Source organism: Danio rerio, chromosome 16 (assembly GCF_049306965.1).
Source record: "Danio rerio strain Tuebingen ecotype United States chromosome 16, GRCz12tu, whole genome shotgun sequence".
NCBI classification, from domain to species: Eukaryota; Metazoa; Chordata; class Actinopteri; order Cypriniformes; family Danionidae; genus Danio; species Danio rerio.
In genome coordinates, this window is record NC_133191.1 from 6,050,001 (window position 1) to 6,075,925 (window position 25,925).

At 34.5% G+C, this 25,925-nt stretch overlaps 1 protein-coding gene across 42 annotated transcripts in view; it reads right to left on the reverse strand.

The window, feature by feature from the left end:
- The window catches only part of trak1a (trafficking protein, kinesin binding 1a), a 118,486-nt gene that overhangs the window by 38,647 nt on the left and 53,914 nt on the right, over window positions 1-25,925 (reverse strand). For 31 of the 42 annotated variants that reach the window (XR_012391927.1, XR_012391929.1, XR_012391930.1 and 28 more), the window contains one exon: window positions 24,665-24,859. Coding sequence is in view for 12 of the 42 variants with exons in the window: in XM_009292045.5 (XP_009290320.2) it covers window positions 24,665-24,859 (195 nt within the window). In the remaining 30 variants the exon portion in view is untranslated. Of the gene's footprint in view, window positions 1-9,807; window positions 10,054-17,974; window positions 18,254-24,664; window positions 24,860-25,925 lie in introns of those variants that run through there. The other 11 variants (XR_012391924.1, XR_012391936.1, XM_009292047.5 and 8 more) reach the window with 3 other exon arrangements.

A 25,925-nucleotide genomic window follows, 5' to 3' on the forward strand; every position in this document is an offset into this window, starting at 1 on the left:
AGCGCACCACCCAGACTGTTGCATGCCCAGAGTTAAGCATGGGGGTGCATCAGTGATGAATTGGGCTGCAATATAATTGCATTCTCTAGTCCCACAACATTGTTGCCTGAAGGCAATGCCGTGTATCAGGATGATAATGCACCGATACGCACAGCAAGACTGGTGACAGAGCGGTTTAATGAACATGAAAGTGAAGTTGAACGTCTCCCATGGCCTGCACAGTCACCAGATGTAAATATTATTGAGCCACTTTGGGGTGAGCGAGTCAGGAAGCGAGTTCCTCCATCAGCATCACGTAGTAAGTGACTTGACCATTACCCTGCAAGAAAAATGGCTCAGAATCCCTGTGCAGGACATGTATCTGTCATTCCCAAGACAAAATGACACTGTATTGGCTGCAAAAGGAGGCCCTGCACCATACTAATGAATTATTTTGGTCTAAAGCCAAACAGTTTCATTGTCCAACCCTTGAATGTATGTATGTATGTACTGTACGGTATGTATGTATGCCTGTATGCATGTATGTTGTGTACTTTATACTGTAAATGCTGCCAATTTTGCACCAACTTTTGGTCAAAAGTCCAGGTTAAGTATGATTATTAATACTTTAGTTAATCATTTTTAACCTTAATCACACTAAAAAATAATTCAAAGATGATTCCTTGAATTTTTTTTTTTTTACGTTAAGTGGTTGAAAACTATTTATTTGGGCTGAATTTAAACAAACAAAATTAAGTTGAACATTATTAAATTTAATTTGCTTGTTTAAATTCAACACAAATATATTGTTTGCAACAGTTCTGCATGCAACACTTTTTTTCAGTGCACCTTAATATTCACACCTTTGTCATTATACAGTTCTGTGTCCTCATAAAATACAAAATCAAGTAGACACGCACGGACGCACAACAATAACACTGAACATTTCCAGTGTTGCTATTTAATCCTGGATGAAAACATGATCATTTGTAGTTCTGTGCTTTGATATTACTGTAGGTTCATTTTTAGACGTGTGCATGTTGTTGTAGACTGTGAGTCACACTTCAACAATGACTGATAGGATACGGCTGAATGGAAAACTAACAAACACTCCCAATACAACTCAAAGTACAGCAGTGACATTATTCTCATTATAACTCGACAACAATAGTAGTCCTGGTCACGAATCAATACAGCAAAAATATCAGCCAAAAGACTTTAATACATTAACCTAGCAAACTATCAAAGCCAATCTTCAAACATTTAATTTTAAATTGTATATATTTAATTATATAATTGTATTGTATTATAATGAACTATAAAGTTATTAGAATTTTTCCTAATGAGACATTTCCTTAACATTTTTTTTTTTTTTTTAAGAAAAAATATTTATAATTTTTCTGTGGAAACCTTGATACTTTCGCCCCAAGATTCTTTAATAAATAGGAAGTATGTGGGTTGAAGACAGGACTTTTGGCATACACTTACACAGTGTATGTTTTGGCATACACTTCAGATGTACATTTACAAAAACGATTATCTACACCAGGGATGTCCAAACTCGATCCTGGAGGGCCGGTGTCCTGTAGAGTTTAGATCCAACTTGCTTCACACCTGCCTGGAAGTTTCTAGTATATCTAGTAAGAGCTTGATTAGCTGGTTCAGGTGTGTTTAATTGGGGTTGAAACTAAAATATGTAGGACACCGGCCCTCCAGGACCGAGATCAGACACCCCTGATCTACACAGAAACAGAGTCTACCTTGATCTTTGACAACTTTTGTGAATGAAAATAAAAAAGGTTGAAATATCCTTCAGCAAAGAGACAGACCTTTGTAAAAATAAACTTTACACTATGAAAAAAAATAAAAACAATGTTAGGAGTATATTTGTTTTTATTTTGTTATTTTTAAATTATATTACGGTAAACATATAAATGTGTTGTAATGACTTGATGGATCATATCTTCATTGCACTACATATACATTTATGTAAGAAATAACATACTTATAAATATAATATAATATTAAATCTTGTTTTGATGGAAACTGGCCAAGTATAATGATTTGAAATGACTATTATTGAGCAATTCTTGGTCTTTTAACATGCCATAATTTAATACTTGCACTATAAAAAATTTCCATGATATATCATAACAATTGCAATGTTTCCCCCCATTTATTTATGCTTTTAAATTATGGACTTTGACCTTTAACCCAACTACATATCAGATTTTGCCTACTCTTCATCACGAGGAAGACTATCAGGAATCATTAATAAGTGTGTGTATTATGGAGGACTCAGACTCATAGAGCTGGGTTGGAGAGGTGTTATACAGAAGTTATACATTTAAAATATCCATAAATATAATTTTTTTTAGTACTGCTTCAGTGAACTTGAACAAGTATATTAAAATCCATAAATTTTCATGAGTTGTATTAGTATTTGTTTTTCAAAGAGTGCTTTAGATGCTCTAAAAAATAAGTTAAATCTTTGTAGACTATAAATATACAGTTGAAGTCAGAATTATTAGCCCCCCTTTGATTTTTTTAATTTTTAAAAATTTTTATATTTCCCCAAATGGTGTTTAACAGAGCAAGGAAATTTTCACAGTATGTCTGATAATATTTTTTTCTTCTGGAGAAATTCTTATTTGTTTTATTTCGGGTAGAATAGAAGCAGTTTTTAATTTTTTATGAACTTTTTAAGAAAAAAATTATTAGCTCCTTTAAGCAAATTATTTTCCCGACTGTCTTCAGAACAAACCACTGTTATACAATAACTTATCTAATTAGCCTAACCTGCCTAATAAACCTAACTAATTAGGTTAAGGTTAATTAGTTAAGCTCTTAAATGTCACTTTAAGCTGTATAGAAGTGTCTTGAAAAACATTTAGTAAATGTTATGAACTGTCATCATGGCAAAGATAAAATAAATCAGTTATTAGTAATGAGTTATTAAAACTATTATGTTTAGAAATGTGCTAAAACAATCTGCACTCCGTTAAACAGAAATTGGGGAAAAAAATAAACAAGGGGCTAATAATTCAGGGGGGCTAATAATTCTGACTTCAACTGTATGTACTGTATATCATTATTTAAAAAATTCGGGCAATCATAGATTAATTTAATTTAAAAAATATTAATCCTATTTTTTTATTTCAATTATAGGGGTGCGGCTAGGTAGGAGGCCTACAACACATTGTGCCCAGGGGCCTCTGAATTCTTAATCCGGGCCTGGTGCTATACCCACTGTGCCACCAAGACACCCCTTATTATATTTATTTATTTATTTATTTTTATATTTTTAAAAAATATTTGTACATATTTAATTTCTCATATATACTGTATATTGTTTTAAACTATGTCAAACAAATGTCAATAAAAGTCACTTTGTTAAACCTCAGATTTCAATTTTCAACATCAAAAATCGTGAATGAGGCTAGGTCAAAGTCCCATCATGCAATTCATAACCATAAATAGATTATTATTATGATATTATATTATATCATAATATATTATAATATATTAAAATAAATAAACATAATAGCACAAATGAGTATTTTCCAACTCCAAAACTCACTGAACATGCATACTTCATACACACCCAATATTAATATCAAACATTATGTACTTTGCATTTCACAGATCAATGCTTATCACAATTGAATTATTCTGCTTAGTAAGGTTAATTACTCAGGTAAACACTCATTCATGTTGTTAGTCTAGGTCAGCTGCTGGTCTAAGCTCCCAGGACAGCGTGTTTCACACTGGAATGAATATTTCCATCCAACAACAAAATCCAGCTCAGGTCCTCCACTACCATGACACTTAACAACAAACAGAGAGCAAACGTACACAAAGAGTTGCCATTAGACCAGCGGAGATAATTATTCCCTGAGTGTAAACCGGACACAGAGAACGCAGTCAGCCATTAAACACTCTTTATAAAGGTGACTTTCATTGTCCTCAATTAACCTCCAATAAAAGTCCACACGTCCACATAAAAACCTTTCCCGCGCTTAAATAAAGTATGTACAGTGGGCGAAATAAGTATTGAACACATCATGCTTTTTTCCTGGGAATAATATTTGTAAAGGAGCTGTTGACATGGAATTTGAAGCAGATTTTGGTAAAAACCCAAACATTAAAACAAAAACATTACAAACATTAAAAACAAAATAAAATCTGAAAAATGAGTTGTGTGTAATGACAATGAAATGACAAATGGAGAAAGTCCTGAACTACTGAAATGTGTTTATTACTTTATATAAAGGCTTTATTGGTGATGGCAGCTTTAGATGCCTCTCATATGGAGAATGAAGACTTCATCAGAGTGTCAAAATCTTGATGGTTCTGTGGGTCTCATCTATTAAATCTGATCTTTATTTTGTATTCTTTGTTGAATTGACATCAGGTGATTGGCTTGGCCATTCTACAGCTTGATTTTCTTTCGCTGAAAGCAGAGTCTCAGTGGCTGTGTTCTGGATCATTGTTATGCTGAAATGTCCTTCCTGGTTTCATCTTCATCCTCCTGCTAATGTAGATGCTGGACTGAAGCAGCTAATATTCATTTACACTGAAGAAGGGCAGAGGGTTGCTGAAGAACTACTGAGAGATTTCAGCTGCTGTCTGGGCTTTCACTGCCTTTACACATGCCTATCTTCATGTGTTCAATACCTTTTTCCCTGCGTCATTTCATTTTATTACACATAACTTCATTTTTAAACTAGTTAGATTTGTTTTCTTTGCATACAGTATATGGATTTCTTTGGTTGTTACTAACATCTAGAGAAAATTTCAAGTCGACGGCACCCTTAGAAATAATGCTTACTGAGAAAAATTTTGACGTGTTTAATAAGTCTTTAGTGTATAAAGTTAAAAAGAAATTATGTTTACTGTTTGTTGAATTACTCATTTAAAATTAAAGTTTATAATGCAATTACATAAATAAATCTGTTGCTATAATTAATTATATATGCATGCTTCAAAAAATTTTGTTCGATGCTCCAACTTATCTTTTACTTAGTAGTAATTTTTATAACTCACTACAGTTATTATGACAGTTTCTAAGCAAAACCTTTACATTTAAGTGCTTTTTTTTACTTTTTTTACTACTGCATATTGTATAGTTTGGTTACTGTCACTGTATTAAAGTAATAATTCATCTAAAGATAATATTTAACCCCGTTATATATATGCATTTACATTTATAGATATGAATAGAACATACTGCAGGTAAAACTGACCCACAGATGTAACCCAGGGAAATAAAGAAGTTTTAGATCAGTCTAAAAATATTGTTCTAAATAATTCAGTAGATTCATACTTCAACTGTCTTTTAGTTGATACTTCAGCTACTCTGAAAAGCATGTGAGGAAAATATTAGTATTGCCACTTCATTACAATATAAATATATAAATAAATAAATAGTACAATAAATCATTTTGGGGTTTGGATTACAAAATTCACATTTAATTGAATGTATTGCTTGCTTGTGAAGAATCCAATCGATTTAATGCAATCAATACTTTTTTATTACACTGTATTAAATGGCTAAAGTCAGTGTTATAGGGTAACTAATAATAATAATAATAAAAAAATAATAATAATGATAATATTAATAGTAATAATAATCATAATAATAATATTTTAGTCATGATACTGCACTTTAAAATGCCACAAATTAATTCAGTTTTATGTTTTACCAGCCATTTCCATTTTACGTAACAATTTTGTAAAATTGCTTACAATTCCTTGGCTAAAAGAAGCAAATCCTACACTACTGTATTGTTTCTAAGTAAATTGTACACTGCTGTAATTAGTAAACATTACATTAACTTTCTAAAGAAATGTGTAAAAAAAAAAAAAAACAAAAAAAAAACGGGTTGATATAGTCAATCATTGCAATAGTTCTAGCATTCCTGCTGTGCATTCTGGCACATGTGTTGTACCTTTATGCACTATGAAGATAGTCTGTTGACATTATCAACCAAACTAAATGTTCTGGGATACAGTACATTAACCCGATCAGCATGTCATGACCTCAATTACTCATAAGAAAAGCTTTATCATATTGAATTATTCTTCCTAAAGCCTTATGATTAATACACTGAAACTAAATGAATCAAATTATAACTCATCAATACAGTGTTGGGTAAAGTTTCTTCGAAAAGTAATATGTTACAATCTTAAGCCCATCTTCATAAAAAAATGCAAGCATAACATAACATAACAACATAAATGAACATAACATAACATATAACAACATAAAACAACATAACAACATAACATTACAACATAAAACAACATAACATAACAACATAAAATACATAACATAACAACATAACATAACAACATAAAAAAACATAACATAACAAACCAAAACAACATAAATCAACATAACATAACATATAACAACATAAAACAACATAACATAAAAACATAAAACAACATAACATAACAAAACAACATAAATCAACATAACATAACATATAACAACATAAAACAACATAACATAACAACATAAAAAAGCATAACATAACAAAACAACATAAATCAACATAACATAACATATAACAACATAAAACAACATAACATAACAACATAAAACAACATAACAACATAACATAACAACATAAAACAACATAACATAACAACATAAAACAACATAACATAACATATAACATAAAAACAACATAACATAACATATAACAACATAAAACAACATAACATAACAAAACAACATAAAACAACATAACATAACAACATAAAACAACATAACATAACAACATAAAACAACATAACATAACATATAACAACATAAAACAACATAACATAACATATAACAACATAAAACAACATAACATAACATAACAACATAAAACAACATAACATAACAACATAAAAAAGCATAACATAACAAAACAACATAAATCAACATAACATAACATATAACAACATAAAACAACATAACATAACAACATAAAACAACATAACAACATAACATAACAACATAAAACAACATAACATAACAACATAAAACAACATAACATAACATATAACATAAAAACAACATAACATAACATATAACAACATAAAACAACATAACATAACAAAACAACATAAAACAACATAACATAACAACATAAAACAACATAACATAACAACATAAAACAACATAACATAACATATAACAACATAAAACAACATAACATAACATATAACAACATAAAACAACATAACATAACATAACAACATAAAACAACATAACATAACAAAACAACATAAAACAACATAACATAACAACATAAAACAACATAACAACATAACATAACAACATAAAACAACATAACATAACAACATAAAACAACATAACATAACATATAACAACATAAAACAACATAACATAACATATAACAACATAAAACAACATAACATAACAAAACAACATAAAACAACATAACATAACAACATAAAACAACATAACATAACAACATAAAACAACATAACATAACATATAACAACATAAAACAACATAACATAACAACATAAAACAACATAACAACATAACATAACAACATAAAACAACATAACATAACAACATAAAACAACATAACAACATAACATAACAACATAAAACAACATAACATAACAACATAAAACAACATAACATAACATATAACATAAAACAACATAACATAACATATAACAACATAAAACAACATAACATAACAAAACAACATAAAACAACATAACATAACAACATAAAACAACATAACATAACAACATAAAACAACATAACATAACATATAACAACATAAAACAACATAACATAACATATAACAACATAAAACAACATAACATAACATAACAACATAAAACAACATAACATAACAAAACAACATAAAACAACATAACATAACAACATAAAACAACATAACATAAATTAACATAACATAACAACATAACATAAAACAACTAACATAACAAAAAAGACCATAACATATCATAAAATAGCATAACATTTAACAACATAAAATAACACAACATAACAACATAAAACAGCATAACATAACAAAACAACAGAAAATAAAACAACTAACATAACAAAACATAACAACATAACTCACAACTTATAACAACATAAACATATAACATATGTAACATATAACATATAACATAACATAACATGAAATATATAACATAACAACAAATAACAACAGCATTAAGCAACATAACATAACAAAACATAACAACATAACGTAACAACGTAAAACAAACACAAACAACTAAAAGAACATAAAACAACATATAACATAACATAAAATATAACATAACAAGGGCAAAGCAGTGGCACAGTAGTGCTGTCGCCTTACAGCAAGAAGGTCGCTGGGTGGCTGGTTCAAGCCTCGGCTCAGTTGGCGTTTCTGTTTGGAGTTTGCATGTTCTTCCTGCATTTGCGTGGGTTTCCTCCGGGTGCTCCGGTTTCCCCCACAGTCCAAAGACATGCAGTACAGGTGAATTGGGTAGGCTAAATTGTCCGTAGTGTATGAGTGTGTGTGTGAATGTGTGTGTGTGGATGTTTCCCAAAGATGGGTTGCGGCTGGAAGGGCATCCGCTGCGTAAAAAACTTGCTGGATAGGTTGGCGGTTCATTCCGCTGCGGCGACCCCGGATTAATAAAGGGACTAAGCTGACAAGAAAATAAATGAATGAATAACATAACAACATAACATAAACCAATAACATAACAAATCATAACATATGATAAAAAAAACAGAACATAACATATAACAAACAACATGACATAAAACAACATAACAACATAAAACAACATAACATTATATTACAATATAACATAACATACAACAAAACAATATAACATTACATATTACATAACAACCTAACATATAACATACAGTAACAATATAACCTAACAACATAACATAACATAACATAACATAACATAACATAACATAACATAACAACATAAAACAGTGTAACATAACAAAACATAACAAAAGTAACATAACATAAAACAACATCACAACAACATGACATAACTTATGATAACATAAAATATAACATAACATATGTTAAACGTTATGTCATATGTTATAGTATGTTGTTAAGTAATGTTGTTTTATGTTATTTTATAACAACAAAATAACATTTAGCATAACATAACATATAACATTTACCAATAACATAACATAACAACAAAACAATACAACACAACATAACTTTAATATTACTTTACATAAAAAGAAATAGTAATGTTTTAGTTTAGGTCAAAATTCACAATATTAACAACCCATTAACCAGCACTACTAGTTTAATAAACTACTTATTATCTGTTCATTATTAGTAAGGTAGAAGTTGGGTTTAGGTTTTTGTATAGGATTAGTGATGCAGAATAAGATCATCCTTTATAACTACTAATGAACAGTTATTATCTTAATATCAGGCAGGTAATAAGCCAGAAGTCAATAGCATGAATTGTGACCTAAACTAACGTAACTAATTAAGCAATAAAAGTGACCCAAGACTGTAATATAACTTATAAAAGTAACTCCACCCAACATTGCCTCAATATCAGACCAAAGAGTAACACTCATTTAAGACAAACGATAGTGTTTGCACAAACTCAAAACATAAAACACAGACAGAGATAATATCAGCGCAGACAGAAAGGAATCAGATGTGTACATTTGAAAAGTCCAAACAAGTTCTGTCATCTCCAGTCAAACCTGTTTAGACTTCAGCATGCGAGTTCTGACCTTTATTTTAACTGACTTCAGATCCCAGCACACCTGAATATAAAACTGACCTTCCTCCAGTGTATACGGCTCTGCGTCTTCCTCGTCATCCTCATCGTCAGCACTGTTTGAGCTCAGGTACGATGAGGCAGACACTTCCAGTATCTCAGAAGACGAGTCAAATTCAAAGTACTCCTCATTAGAGCTATCGAGGGGCAATGCCATGCTGACACTGGGCTTGAGATGCCCAGTCCACAGCCATCTGAGAGAGCGTGATGTCAGACTGAACGTATAACTCCATCTCAGACATCACATAGACTGACACACACCTGATACTGGACACTCAGCGCTCGGACTGTACCACTTAAGGAACAAACAGAGGGGAGGAGGCAACTGAGATGATAGAAACTAGCTTTAAAAGTAAGTTTTAGATCAATATGAGTTTGTGTAAATTATTAAAGAATGAAAAAGAACAGAAAAAATAACTACAGGTTTACTATACAATAAGATTAGCCAAACTAAAATCCAACCCCCCTTCTGTAAAGAAATAGAATGGTACTTTCCGGTGAGGCACTATAAAGGTGTGGCTACACCTGTCACTGGACACTCAGTGCTCAGACTGTACCATTCGAGGAACAAACAGAAGTGGAAGAGTGAAATGAGAATAGAAAGTAGCTTTAAAACTTTTTTTTTTGTAGATCAATATGAATTTATGTGTACTATTGGGAAAAAAGAACAGAAAAATAGCAAATTATAGTTTCACTGTGCATTAAGATTAACTAAACTAAAATCTAAAGAAAGCAGTATGATACATTGACCATGGAGACTATGGAGGAGGAGTGGCTGAGTGGTGTTGGACTACACCTGTCGTGTAGGTGGAGCCTGAACATATTCAGATGAAAAGATCTCATGTTGAGCCATACACCAGGCAAACAGGACATCTGACACTACAGGAACTAAGACAATGACACACCTGCCACTAAAAATATGACAATATAATTTAAATACGTTGATATTACATAAGATCATTTTGGTAAGTGGAGCAAAATTTTAGAAAATTACTGCACTTTTCCCCATAAACTAGTAATAATAATACTAATGGTAATGCTTTAGTTTAAGTATAAGGTACTACTAATAACTACTGGCTTATTACCTGCCAATTGTTAAATAAAATATTAATAGTTTATTAGCACAGTATGATTATACCTGATACCTAAACACAACTACTACCTTATTAACAAACAGCTAATTAATAGAGCTAACAGTCTTAGTTAATGGTTTTTATAGCACAAATTATACATTAAAATAAAGTGTTTAAAACAAAAATAAATAAATGAAATAAAAAGTAAAATAAATAAAATAATTAAAACTAAAATAAATAAGTAAATAAATAAATACAAAATAAACAAACAAACAAACGAAAAGCTTTGTACCTGTACATTTCATTAAAGATAAATAAATAAATAAATAAATAAATAAATAAATAAATAAATACATAAATAAATAAACAAATAATGCATCTATAAATGGTTTAGTTTAAGTTGTCAACCTTAATAACACTGAAAAATACCTTTTTTATTAGTCTTGGTTCATTTTAATTTCTAAATTTGATTAGATTAAAAAGAAAAGTTATTTCTGTTAAGATTATTTAATGAAACTGAGCTAAAATAAACGGCTGCATTTTTATTAACTGAACAGGAAAGAAATTCAAAAATGTTTAGATCCACTTGAGTACGAGTAAATGTATGTTTCACTTTTGGGTGAACTATCCCTTTAAAAAACATACTGTGAAATAATATTAAACAATTTATTTATACAATGAATCCACATGGATTTTTTTGCCATATTGATGTTCATACATGCATGACATTGTTTTTCTTAATTTTAATTATCCTAATTTTTAACTACTTCAAATTTTAACCATCATTACATTTTGGGATCTAAAAAGAATTACAATTAATAAATTCATCCTCATTTATTTTGCTTTTATTTGATTTGTCCATGAATTATGACTAACAAGTCTACCACTACAATATTTTAAGAATATTTGGGAGATGATTCATTTGTCCATTACATGCTTGTGCTGTATTTTACACATAACCCCCCCCCCCCCCAAAAAAAAAAAAAAAAAGAATAATAATAATAATAATAATAAAATAAATAAATAAATAAATAAATAAAAAACGCTTTGCACCTGTACATTTTGTAATGTCAAAAAAATAAATAAAAATAATAAATAAATAAATAAATAAATAAATAAAGTGTGCTTTGTACCTTTACATATTAAGGACAATAAATAAATAAATAACTAAATAAATAAATAAATACATAAATATGCTTTGTACCTGTACATTTTACTAAAGATAATAAATAAATAAATAAATAAATAAATAAATAGTTTGGAACATGCTGAATCATTTAGATCAAGATATTGGGATATAGTGACAGACTTTGCTCTTTAATCTCCAACAACCAAAGACACAAGATATTTGATAACAACGCCTGAACTTCAGCAACTCCACCCAGCCTGTGACAACGTCACATGAATCACAGCTTAACAATTCAGCGTGTCTGGGTTGGTGAATTATCACACATGTTTCTTCACTGACAATACAAGTGCTTCTTTTTGGATACAATATATAGTACAACTTCCTGTAACCCTCATAAGGGATTTGAAATCTGTATACTGCTCTATTTTTTATAATCTTTTAATTTATATTTGATAGACAAAGTCAACTAGGGGTGGCATGGTGGGTAGCACTGTTGCCTTAAAGCAAGAAGGCTGCTGGTTCAAGCCTTGGCTGGGTCAGTTGGCATTTCTGTCTGAAGTTTGCATGTTCTCCCCGTATTCGTGTGGGTGCTCCGGTTTCCCCCACAGTCCAAAGAAATACAAAAAAAAAAAAAAAAAGAAATCTGACTAATTTAAATGACTCAATGAAATTTGTAAAATTTTGTTTCTTTACTACAAACTTTTCTACATCTCGGCTGGGTCAAAACAAACACAAACGCACTGCGAGAGTAAACGTGCTTTGTTGACGGCCTTCATTCCTATAGGAACACAATAGAGTGACATGAAAGAGACGATGACACAATGACTGAGGCTGTGAAGGAGGAGGGTTTCTCTTTAGTGTGTACTTGACCATTGCTGAGTCTTTGTGCTTCAGCTCCATTCATGAGCCAAAATAAGAAGGAAAGAAAAGACGGGCTAAAAATGGTGAAGAACATGGTGAAGGGCTGGGAAAATGTAGAGAGGGGAGGAGAAAGTGGGAATGGGAGTGGGAAACGCAAAAGAGGTTGGATGGGAATGAAAAAGAATGTGTGTGAATGTGTGTGTGTGTGTGTTGAATTTTGCCCCCTCCGCTGAAGTAATCAATATGCTGTGAGCGAGAGAGATAGAGACCCAAACCACAACACTGAATGTGGGTCAACAAATGAGGCAAATTCCTTAACAGTACATTACCAACCAAACATTTTAAAACAAACATATCATGTGTATTATATACTCTGACATGGAACTATTCATCCAAAACTCATCACAGTTCTTGCTATTCTACAGGGCCAGACAGAATCTTCTTTGTTTGGACTTTTTTAGCTGTTTCTTTACAGAATGATTCTTCTGATTTATGTGGAATGATTTTGAGGTTGTAGGAGCTGAAAATCTAGGTCATGAACTAAAAAAATAATAATAATACAGATTGTATTAATTGACAGATTACAATATTAATTGTCAGATCTGAACAAGACATGGTGTGAGACAATAGAATTTAATGCAGTAGTTCTTGTACGGTGTGAGACCCACTCTATATCCGATGCCAACCAGGCAGGGATTTTACAATGACCTGACAAGTTTACCAGAATCACATTTGTAGGCTTATTCAAAATTTAAAGTCCCTGTGCACACAATATACCCCATTAATGTTTTTTAAAACAATGTAGCTGTAGCTTCAGACAGCTAAAAAACAAAAACAAAAACAGAACCATCGATATATAGCCAATGAGCAACTATACACATATCGTATTTAAATAGTAGCTCCTTTCCTCCACACACCACACAACAACCTCAAAACATTATGCAATTCTGAGTGTGCCTCACACAGGGGAGTGGGCTTGACAAACCACCTGTAAAAAACACACTCTTTCATCTATCTTTAACATACTCTCTTCATATGCACCTCACACTTTCTTAAAAATCACTTCATAACTCAATAAAACATCGCGCATTTCTGCAGTCTGCCAGCAAAACACGCTATTTGGTTTAACTACATGAAGAGAAATGACAATTAAGCTCTTGAACTAGAACTTCATACTCTTTCACACCGCAGTGTCAGCCTGATGGATTTCAGTATTGACTGCCAGACTGATGGCCAACAACAGTTGATGTGTTTGAAAACACACACACACGCATGCGCACAAACACACACACGCTTGTTTTTGTGAAAAGTGGGGACATTACATAGGTTTCTGTTCATTTTGTACTGTCCAAACTGTATATTATATTGCCCTCACCCCACCCCTAAACCCAACCATCACAGGAGACTGTGTGCAGCTTTACTCTGTGATTAAACTCATTCTCTAGGATTTATAAGCATTTTGAGAAATGAGGACGTCACCAATGTCCTCATATTTCACCTCCTTTTTATAATACCTGTGTTATACCCCTGTCATTATACAGATTTGTGTCCTGATATGTCACAAAAACAGGTGCACACACACACACACACACACACACACACACAAATCTAGCACATCAGCACAGTTGCAATGAGTTTACACTGTACTAAAATGATCCATCTCTGTAACCGCTTAGCATTTTTCCCTTCTCTTTCAGAAAATTGCAAGCTATTCATTTACTCCATCCCAGAACACAAATAGCCAAATAAATATTGCAAAGCATAACCCGACACCAGAACTTGCATAATGTGAGTAGTAAGAAGACATACAGTTGAAGTAAAAATGATTAGCCCTCCTGTGATTTCTTTCTTTTCTTTTTCAAATATTTCCCAAATGATGTTTACCAGAGCAAGGAAATTTCCACAGTATTTCCTATAAGATTTTTTCTTCTGGAGAAAGTCTTATCTGTTTTATTTCGGCTAGAATAAAAGCAGTTTTTAATTTTTTAAGACCATATTAAGGTCAAAATTATTAGCCCCTAAAGCATTTTTTTTTCTCTTCATAACAAACCATCAGTTTACAATGATCTGCCTAAATAACTTAATTAGCCCAAATTATACCTTAAAATGTCACTAAATATCTTGAAAAATATCTAGTAAATATAATGTACTGTGATCATGGCAAAAATAAAAGAAATAAGTTATATAAAATTAGTTATTAAATCTAATTTGTGAAAAAATTTGATGAAAACAAATCTTTCCGCTACACAGAAATCGGGCAAAAGTACACAGAGGGGCTAACAATTCTGGCTTCAACTGTAGAAGTAAATGGCTGAGATCAAAAGGGTTTGCGCAACCAATCCCAATTCAGTGGTAGAAGTATTATGAGCAAGAAAGCAAGGATAAAAGGCTGCAATCAGTCATCAAAGCCCAATAAAAGATCCAGCAGGTCTAGATCAGAGTACGCTGCTGTGATAAAACCTGCTGCTTGCGAAACCGTTCGTGACTTCATAATGTCAAGACACAAACACATCATCGATGGCGATAGCAGATCTCGGATCAGTGAGAGGTAGCACTGATTTAATAAAGCAGAGCGGGAATAAATGTCAGAGTCCTTTCACAGCTATGCACAATTTATATAAACAAATGCTTAAAAGAAAAACAAGCCAAGTGAAATTGAATTCCTTTGTCTATGAATTTGCTGATATATCATACTGGGGGATGATGAATGTTATTTTAAGGGATGGTTCACCTAAAAATTAAAACTTACCCTATTTACTCAGACTCGAGTGATTAAAACTATGAGTTTCTTTATTCTGCTGAACACAAAAGAAGATATTATGAAGAAATAGGGTTGGGCGATAAAATCAGTATCGGTATTTATTTACCGAACACTATTGTCAATATCGATAAAAAAAAAAAAAAGATTCGGTAGGTATTTTCAGTATGAAGGCTATAGATTTATTAAAATGTGGCTGCTAAGCACGCGCCTTGAAGCACTGGCAATAAGCTTGAGGTAATCTAATTCACACTTTGTATGGAATATACACATTTCAATATTAACGGCATACTAATTACCTCCGACGAACACCGTGCACCCAAACACTGCAGCGCTTTTTACTTTTCTCCATAAACTTGTCTTCCTCTGAGAAAATGCTTGATGGCCGCTTAGTTACGAGAGCGCAAGGCCCATTGTAATAAAGCATTTTCTAGACAAGCAATGATTTGGTTGACTTGAGGAAAAACTCACTTCATTTTGGCATTTTATTTCTTAAAATGAGTCAATGTTTTGCTCGTCTAGAAAATGCTTCTTGATTTAAGAACTTTTAGATATTTGGACTAGAAACAAGACAAAAAATCTGAGTTAAAAAAGCATTTTTTTTTTTGCAGCGTATGACACTGAGGCTTAAAGTGTTTTTTGTCGTCAATACCTACACTTTACATATTCGGGATCGTACTTGCGCTTCGACATGAAATTTCACATGTCAAACAGTAGGGTTGTTGCACATGCATTTCAAAATAAAAGTCCGGTATAAGCAAAATAAGTAAAAATGTAACTTATGTTGTTTTTTTTTAACACACACACTCCGGATCCACTGAAAATGTTCCCCCGACGACGCACCAGTTGAGAAACACTGTTTTAGGTGACAATGACAATAGTTCGTTTTTTAAATGTAATGTTTTTTTTAAAGAAAAGTTTTGTTAAATTAAAAAGTGCACCTATAAATCTATATTTTCCTTGTTTTGACACATTAAAAAATTGTGGCTAAGAAATACTTATTTGGTGTGGTCAGACATAAATTTGGTAAATCCTTAATTTTGAGCCCTAAAAAGTCATGTGAAATAACAGCCATATCACCCTGCAGCCCAAGACCGGTTACTCACTGAAGCTAAGCAGGGCTGAGCCTGGTCAGTACCTGGATGGGAGACCACTTTAGGGAACAATAGGTTGCTGTTGGAAGTGGTGTTAGTGAGGCCAGCAGGGGGCGCTCATCCTGTGGTCTGTGTGAGTCCTGATGCCCCAGTAAAAGTTAAGGGGACACTACAATGTCAGTGGGCTCAGTCTTTCGGATGAGACGTTAAACCGAGGTCCTGACTCTCTGTGGTCATTAAAAATCCCAAGGCACTTCTCGTGAAAGAGCAGGGGGGTAACCCCGGTGTCTATCGGCCCTTGCGATCATGGCCTCCCAATCATCCCCTTCCACCAAATTGGCTCTATCACTTTCTCTCCACTCCACCAATAGCTGGTGTGTGGTGAGCGCACTGGCGCCGTTGTCCTGTGGCTGCCGTCGCATCATCCAAGTGGATGCTGCACACTGGTGGTGGTGTGGAGAGACCCCCCCCCCCCCTCATGATTGTGAAGCGCTTTGGGTGTATGGACATACACAATAAATGCGCTATATAATTATACATTACATTACATTACATAAAAACTGGTTGCATTGCAACACAACCCATTTGCACATATACACTGAGCAAGCTCATACACAACACACACAAGGAGTTAAATGAATGAGAAGGCATGTGGACATAACATCTAAATCAAGTCATTTTAACATGTCAAATGTATGCATTTAAAATATATTTTCCCAACAACAAAAGTGTGGCTAGTGAAAATGGCAAGTGGCTAGTAATGTTGAAAATCTACAAGCCACAGTGGCTGGTGATCAAAAAAGTTAAAGTCAAGCCCTGCAAGTAACCCTCATTAAGGCAGTATATACCCTCTAAGGCAGGGATGTCAAACTCAATTCCTAGAGGGCCGCAGCCCTGCACAGTTTACTTCCAATCCTAATTGAACACACCTGATCAAACTAATTGAGTCCTTCAGGCTTGTTTGAAACCTACCAGTAAGTGTGTTAAAGCAGGGTTGGAACTAAACTGTGCAGGGCTGTGGCCCTCTAGGAATTGAGTTTGACATCCCTGCTCTAAGGAAAAAGGTGCTGATGCAACACAGGAGCCAAGAAACCAGCCAAACACAGCCACTTCTCCACGACAACTCTGTCATTCGGCCCTTTAATAATCATACACAATCTTGCTCAACTAACTTTCAGAAAGTGTTTAATTGTCCTAAATATTTCTCCCCCCCCACTCAATCTCAGCAGAAAACAAGTATTCCCGCTGGTCTTACCATCAGCGCACTCTTCATAATACCAGTCCAGCTCGTAGTAATCTGCCTCCACAAACCTCTGCATGCTCAGTCTCCTTCAGTCTGGAGCTGAAGCCTCTCCCGTCCGGCGTCTGAGGTCACACAGGCATACATGCACCCACGGCCACCCATTCTCCCAGCAGCCCCGACCACCGATCTAACTAGTCATTCCACAAGGTCACAGAAGAAAAATATTCAAAATACTGCATCCCTAAAAGCCAGCAGTGTTGCGCAGGAAACTGTGCCGCTTTAGTCAAGGTTGTATCACACTCTGTGAAGGCGGGGCTTATAGATGCAGCCAGCCAATCAGCGAGCATTTCATCAGAGAGCCTGTCACAGCCCGGCCCCCGTCTCCTCATCTCCCTTTAGAGAGGTCGTCATGGCAACAGGGTCTGACTCCAGGCTGTGTTGGTGTGTGCATGTGCTCGCTTTCTATTTTTTTCTCTCTTCATCACTCTTCCATTGATTTCCTAGCTGAGGTAGAGATGCATGTGTGTGTGTGTGTGTTGTTGTATCCGTCATTTTGCTGCTGGGCTCGAGTGTAAAGTACAGTGATGGCAGGTGTGCCAAAAAGGAGCAGCTGACTCTCTGCAGCTCACTGTGCCAAGATCAGCTTTAAATGGGGTGGTGAGATGAGATTAATCTGCAGTGCTCGTGGGGCTTTACTGGCCGTCTTTATTTTAGGCTTTTTGTTGATTGTGATTATTAAAATAATAAAAGGATTATTGATTTAATTTAAATTAAATGGTGTGAATCGTCCAATCACAAGGCTTGAGATCAGCAGTGATGTCATTTTATTGTGCCGCGGATGTTCCTGTGCTGTTATTGATGACTTTACACTCACCACCTCATCGGCGCACTGGAAACAGGCTCATGTTGATGACATCAGTGCAAAATTTAGGGGTGCATGTGTGTGTGCGGCAATGATTACCTCTGATTTTATAATAGAAGCTGCACAATCAATTTGCCTCATAACCAAAGATAATATTGATTGATTCATTCATTCATTTTCTTTTCAGTTTAGTCCCTTTATTAATTAGGGGTCACCACAGCGGAATGAACCGCCAACTTATCCAGCATATGTTTTACACAGCGGATTCCCTTCCAGCTGCAACCTATCACTGGGAATCACACATACACACTTACTCACACACATACGTGACGGACAATTTAGCTTACCTAGTTCACCAATAGCGAGGGTCTACCAAAGACTATATATATATATATATATATATATATATATATATATATATATTAGTGCTGTCAAATGATTAAAAAAATTAACTACTTAATAACAATTTTTTGTCATTAATCATGATTAATCACGAAACCCCATATTTATTACAGAAATAAAAACACAGGCATGTAAGTGCCATATGAATTTCTGAATAATAAATGCCAATAACAAACAAAAACGATTTCCAAGTTGGATTCTAAGTGGACTGCAAAAAAAAAATCCAAAATACAGGCGTTGCAGATATGGAAAATGGAAAATTACAATAATAGTTAAGTATTGAATACAAAAAATTGTACACATTGTAAAGTTGTATTGTGAGTTGAGAACATTAAATGTAAAGTAGAAACAATTTTGCTTTGTCCTTAACATTTAGCCAGTTGCTAAGACTACTAGTTGCCAGTCTTTTGACATTATCAGGGGACAATGTGGGTAATGCCTAGTTCAGACTGCGTGATTTTAGCCCTGAATTTGGCTCGCCGACAGGTTTTGAGAAATCGCCAACAAATGCCTGAAATCACAGGCAAATCGGTGCTCGTGCACATGAGTGACAATCACACAGTATGAACTATCAAACATGCCTGCGAGATATTTGGCGTGCTAAATATCTGGAGCTGTCGGCGATTCAAATCATGCCGTGTGAATTGAGTTTTGACTGAAAAAAACTTTGGCGATCGCCTACAGCCAATGAGATCGGGAGGCTGGGGGAGAAGTTAAAAGTGCTCATTTTCGGTTTATTTGGACCCACGAAATGGAGGAAAAACTAGTGGAGGTTTGACAGGACTCAGCAGCAACCGTGTCTGTTTGACGTTTCATACAGAAATAAATTAGTTTATTATCAACGTTGAGGAGAAATGGCTAATTCCCTTTAAACCCAGGTGAGCAAATATGTACATGTTCTACCCCATTAAAGGCTTTTTTTTCTCATTATGTAGTTAATAACAAAAGATATACGACGTGTTTTTGGCTGTGAGACGTAGTTTGGACGAACTTGTCTGCAATTCTTCCTATAGTAAAGTCATGCAATGTGAAAGTCCCTGTCGCTGATCCATCTTGCAGTGTAAACAAAGCAGCGACGAAACGCTAGCCCAGATAGTCATGCAGTGTGAAAACACCATTGTCAAATTCTTAAAAAATATAATTTGTTAAGTTTTGATAGTTTTTTTTTAAAGTTTTCATTTTTAAAAACATGTTTAAGTGTATACATGGTCTTGCTCCTAAAGTAGTTTGTGAGTTAATAAATAAATTCAGTAGTGATGGGGCGAAGACTAGAGGGGCAGTAAGTGGGAATTGTAGAATCCGCAGATGCAGAACCGCTGTGGGTCAGTCATCCTTTTCAGTAAAATGTTCACATCTATGGAATGCCATGCCTGTTCATTTAAAGTTACAATCAGAACTCCCAGTTTTTTTTTCTGTAAAGCTGAAAGAATGGTTGAAATCTTTACAGCAATGTGAGCATTAAGCATTATTCTTTCAGGTTGTACCCATTTACATTTCTCTTTATCCATATGGACTTGCATCTTATGTTTATGGCTCTGTAAATATTGTACATGTTTGCTGTATTTTGTTTTATTCTTGACTGTTTTTTATTTTATTTTATTATTTTTTTTTTAATGTAAAGCCTAACCAGGGACGAGGGCTGCAAATTAGCTTTATGCTATATGCCCTATGTACACAACATCGGTTATCTTTGTATAACAATGTCAAGTGTATTGTCCCTGTAAAATAAACAAGCAAATAAAAAATAAATAAAAAATCTGTGACACGACTACTTTGAAAATCATGCAGTCTGAACTCGGCATAAGCGGTACATCAAAGGCACGTACCATAGACTATAGACTTCTTACAAGGACTTTGGTCACAACATCTCTAAACATTTAATTTTAAATCAGGCGTTTGCTCTTGTTGCTAGGAAACGCACACATGGACGCACAAACACGCACACACACACACACACACACACACACACAAACAACGCGCACAGTACAGCGCACCCAGTGAGCGAGGGATCCCTTCAGAATCATCAACACGCACGATCGCGTTCATCATCAAATGTGCTTAAACTAAGTGTTCTAAAGTCTGGCTGTATTTTACAAGCAAGGGCTGTCTTTGACAGCTTGCGACATCATCTGGCACTTTCACTGAGTACATTTACTTGGACCCCAATACTCCACTTTTATGATTAACATAATACTCTGATTAAGAGTAGACCATGTAAACAGCAATTTTTGATTACCTTAAAGAACCACCCGAGTCCCGAAATGTGGAGGTTTTTCTTTCCGTTTGCCAGGCGGTATCAAATTCCATTAAAACAACACTCTTCCAGCAGTCCTTACTTCATATTTTCATCCAATAATTGTCACGAGGCATGAACTATATGCTGCTGAATGAGAGTGAACTGCTGGACATCAGTTAAAGTCTAAAGATTAAAAATGAAACACCCGATACTGCATGAAACTCTGAAGGAAACACTGGAGAGCCTGATGATGCGACATTAACTATTTAATACTGACACTTTCCTTCTAAAAGTCCTTCCTTGGTCATATCCATATTTCTGTGCACGTTAAATACACGTCGGCCACAACAGGAAATAAAAAAACTGCACCTGCGTTAATTGTGTTATTATTATTATTATTATTTTTTTTTTTTTACAAATGTTTAACATACATTACATTACATTAAATCACCTCTCAAAACGGAGGCATTTAACCAATTCAGGGATCAAAACTAGCATTTGCATATATTACATAACAACTTCAAGCGCTGTGATGGATTCGGATAAAATCATGTTAGCCACAGTCCCACTTCAACCCAAAGCTGGGCCTCAGTTCGGACTATTTTTAGCGAATATCTGAAAGAGCCGCACGACAGCTCATGAGATCCAGGCCATCAAATACAGGCCATCAGAACCAGTATGAACAACAGTCAATCTACTGTAAAAATCAATGGCTGATGACTATACTGTACACCAAATGAAAGCCAGTCAAAATCAGCATTCATTATGTCAAAAAGGCAAATTAATAAAGAATATTCATAATCATAATAAGCATAAGGGGGCATCGTTTCCCACAATCTCCACTCTATTTATAGCACTGGCATTTTTAGAACGCATTTGCATATTTATGTAAAAGGATCTTCTAGATTGTTAGACTGAAGTTATTTTATTATTTCAGCAGTGCGCTGGCAGATCTGTGTATTAAATGTGGGATCAAATCTTTTGCATGTGGTCAACTGTGTTCAGTGTCAAAGTCAAGGATCATGGTGAAAACACTGATCTAAAAAAACAATCAGCTGCTCATATAGACACTGGTGCAGTGATTGACAGGTGACTCAGTCAATGAACTACAGTGTTAGGGTGATTGCCTGGCAACGAGAGTCTAAACACAGCTGTCACTTGACAACAATTGTACATTAAGCAAATTACAGCACAAGTATCTCAAGTTTCAAGACACAATCTAATATGCACTGCAGTCCTGAAAAAATGTTTATACAGTTGAATTTAAAATGATTAGCCCTCTTTTTCAAACATTTCCCAAATTATGTTTAACAGAGCAAGGGATTTTTCACAGGATTTCCTATGATATTTTTTCCAATTTGTTTTTTCAGCTTGAATAAAAGCATTTATAATTAGCCCCCTTAAGCAATATTTGTTTTCAATTGTCAACAGAACAAACCATCATTATACATTGACTTGCCTAATTATTATTACTTACCTAATTAACCTAATTAAGCCTTTAAATGTCACTTTAAGCTGAATCCTAGAATGAAACATATCATGTACTGTCATCATGGCAAAGATAACTATTATGCTTGGAAAAGTGTTGCAAAAAAGATTCTCCTTCCATTTAAGGTGCAATATGTAAGTATGCAACCCAGGCTCATTCTAGAAATGTAAAAATACGTTATCTGACGTACCCGGGAGGTACGTATTTGTGCATTTTTTGTTCTCGCGAGCGCATGACATTCGCGCCCGTGGTGTTCTTGCATAAAACCACCGGACGGCGCTGTCGAGTGACAGTCTGTCTGACTTACTGACTGAATGATTGATTGGGCGGCCGGTAACACTGTTGACATTTTAACTTAGACTATATTTACTGAATACTGATTGTAATGCTGCGTTCACACCAGACGCGGCACGCACGTCAAGCACGAGTGATTTACTTGTTAGGTCAATGCAAACGCGCAAATAGACATCCTGCGGCATGATACGTGCGAATGACATGGTGCGAATGGCGCGTCGCGAATGACGCGAATTGCGCAAATTGCGCGGCGTGAATAGCGCGACATGCGCGAATGGCATGATTTGCGCAAATATCGCTGCGCGAATTGAGCGTTTTGCGCGTTTGACGTGCGTTTCGCGTGAATTGCTTGAGTTCGAAAGTCTGAACTTCAGCGGACATTCGCACCGCCTTAACCAATCAGGAGCTTGTTCTTGTGGGGGCGTGGTTGTGACGTACACCTGTTGTTGGAGTCCTGGGGGAAATCCTCCAGCCGACACCGACAAAAAGTTCATCAAACTGGGCTGGGCTCAGCCAGAAGCACAGCTGAAAGCCTGCATCATCCAGGTTCAGTTTCTGGAGGAGTTTATGAGCTCACAGAGCTTGATGCACCTCTAAAATGATCTAGTGGACGCAGACACTGCCCTAAACGTATCAACGCTGTTTTTCAGCCTTCATAAAGCACACAAACAGTTATTTTCTCAATAAAATACATGTTAGCCATTTAGCTATGAAGCTAGAGTCACCGGTCAGACAGAAGCCATGCCCATCACGTGAATCCGCGTCTGTTCTGAAGTGAATTTGATGCGCGAATGAAGCGGATATGACGCGCAAATGAAGCGAGTAAACTCAAATGTTCACACGGCTATTCCGCGTCTGGTGTGAACGCAGCATCAGAAACTAAACAATATTAACATGCTGAAAAAAAATGCTAATCCAGCAGGGGGCGTCTACAACAGCAAAAATAAGTGTTTCCCTGGTTACTGTAGTAAATATAGCAGGACTATTGATTTCATAAACTACACAGCATCCCAATACTCAAAGATTAAATTCAAATCAAATTTAGCATACTGATTCCAAATCTAAAACATTACAAAAATAGCATTTAAGACTTTTTAATACTTTAAGGGCCTTAAATTTCTCTAAAGTGATTCATCAACATTTAATACTTTTTAAGACCCCTCGGACACCCTGTTTATGCTTTAGAAGAGACAAAAACAAACATACAGCACCTTTAAACAGACATTCTGAAAAAATAATTCACAAGGGCCTAATAATTCTGACTTCAACTGTATGTGTTTGTGCATGAGAGCTGTTGTTTGTGTGCGAGTTGTCTATTGTTGCTATTTTCAGCGATACAGGGTCAAGGGAAAAGGCAATTTCCTGCTCGGTGAATGAGAAATCACAGAAAGATACAGAAGAAAGAGACTGTGTGCTTACGGAAATATTTGAGGGTCTCCTCGATCTGTTCAGTGGTCAGGTCGAGGTTGACGTCGGGGGAGATGAGAGGCGTGTGGAGCCAGTCGTCGTGATCATAGCCGTATATAGTGTCGGCTCTCAGCTTATAGTGAGGCAACTGCTCCTCAAGCAAACTGATGATTTCCACCTCAGGAAGATCAGTGCTGTTACACACATCTGTGAAAAGACAGAACGAAACGTTTTGGGTGAATTATCCCTTTAAAGGTGCCGTGCATTTTCAACAACAAAAGCCGACAGAGAAGAGATCAAGGTCCCAAAATGCAATTCACAACCGTAAATAAACGGAAAACGCTTGTAATTCACAAAATCCAGACACTGTTAATTAACAGATATTTTTTACAGAGTAGAATTCAGCAGCTTTACATCTTCATTCAGTCTTAGTACAGGATGTAACTACTTCTGTTGAAATAATGGTGTAATCTGATTCAATGATTTATGCTAAGCTAAGCTAAAAATGCTCCCGCCAGACCAAGTGATCGGCTGAATGGATTCAAAAAATGGTAAAACTAAGTTTAGCTTTAGGTGACATGTAATATGAAAAAGTGAAGGGAAAAGTAAGTAAAAAAGAAGACTTTAATCTATTGAATTTAAAAGGAGATATTTCAACAGAAGTAATCAACACAATAAAATGACTAAATAAATAAAAAAATAAAAAAACAACTGTAAAGCCACACTAAAGTACTAAACAACTTTTTTTAAGTTACAAGCATATTTCAACATTACAGTGATAACATACACTGGCAAACATAGACGATTCATTGGATTGACTAAATTTTTTAAAAAACTATGTAAACTATTTATTTGGGCTGAATTTTAACAAATTAAGTTGAACATTACTAAATTCATAAATTCATTCAATTGTTTGCAACAATGTTGCAGACATCATTTTTTTAGTGTACACTGTAAAAAAAATGCTGGGTTCAAACAATCTCATCATATAGTTCCAACACAAATCATTTAAGTTAAAGTAATGGTTTTTACAGATTTAAATGGACTGATCATAAAACAATTAAGCTGTGCCCAAAACAACTTAAAGAGCCCATATTATACATGAAATAGGGTCATATCTTGGTTGTAAGGGTCTCCAACAACAGTTTAATATGCATGCAAGGTCAAAAAACACTTTCATGGTCTTATAATCTGCATTTATTTTTACCTAATTATTACAGCGACTCCTGTATGAATCGTCCAGTGATTCATTTGTTCCCAAACCCCTCCTTAG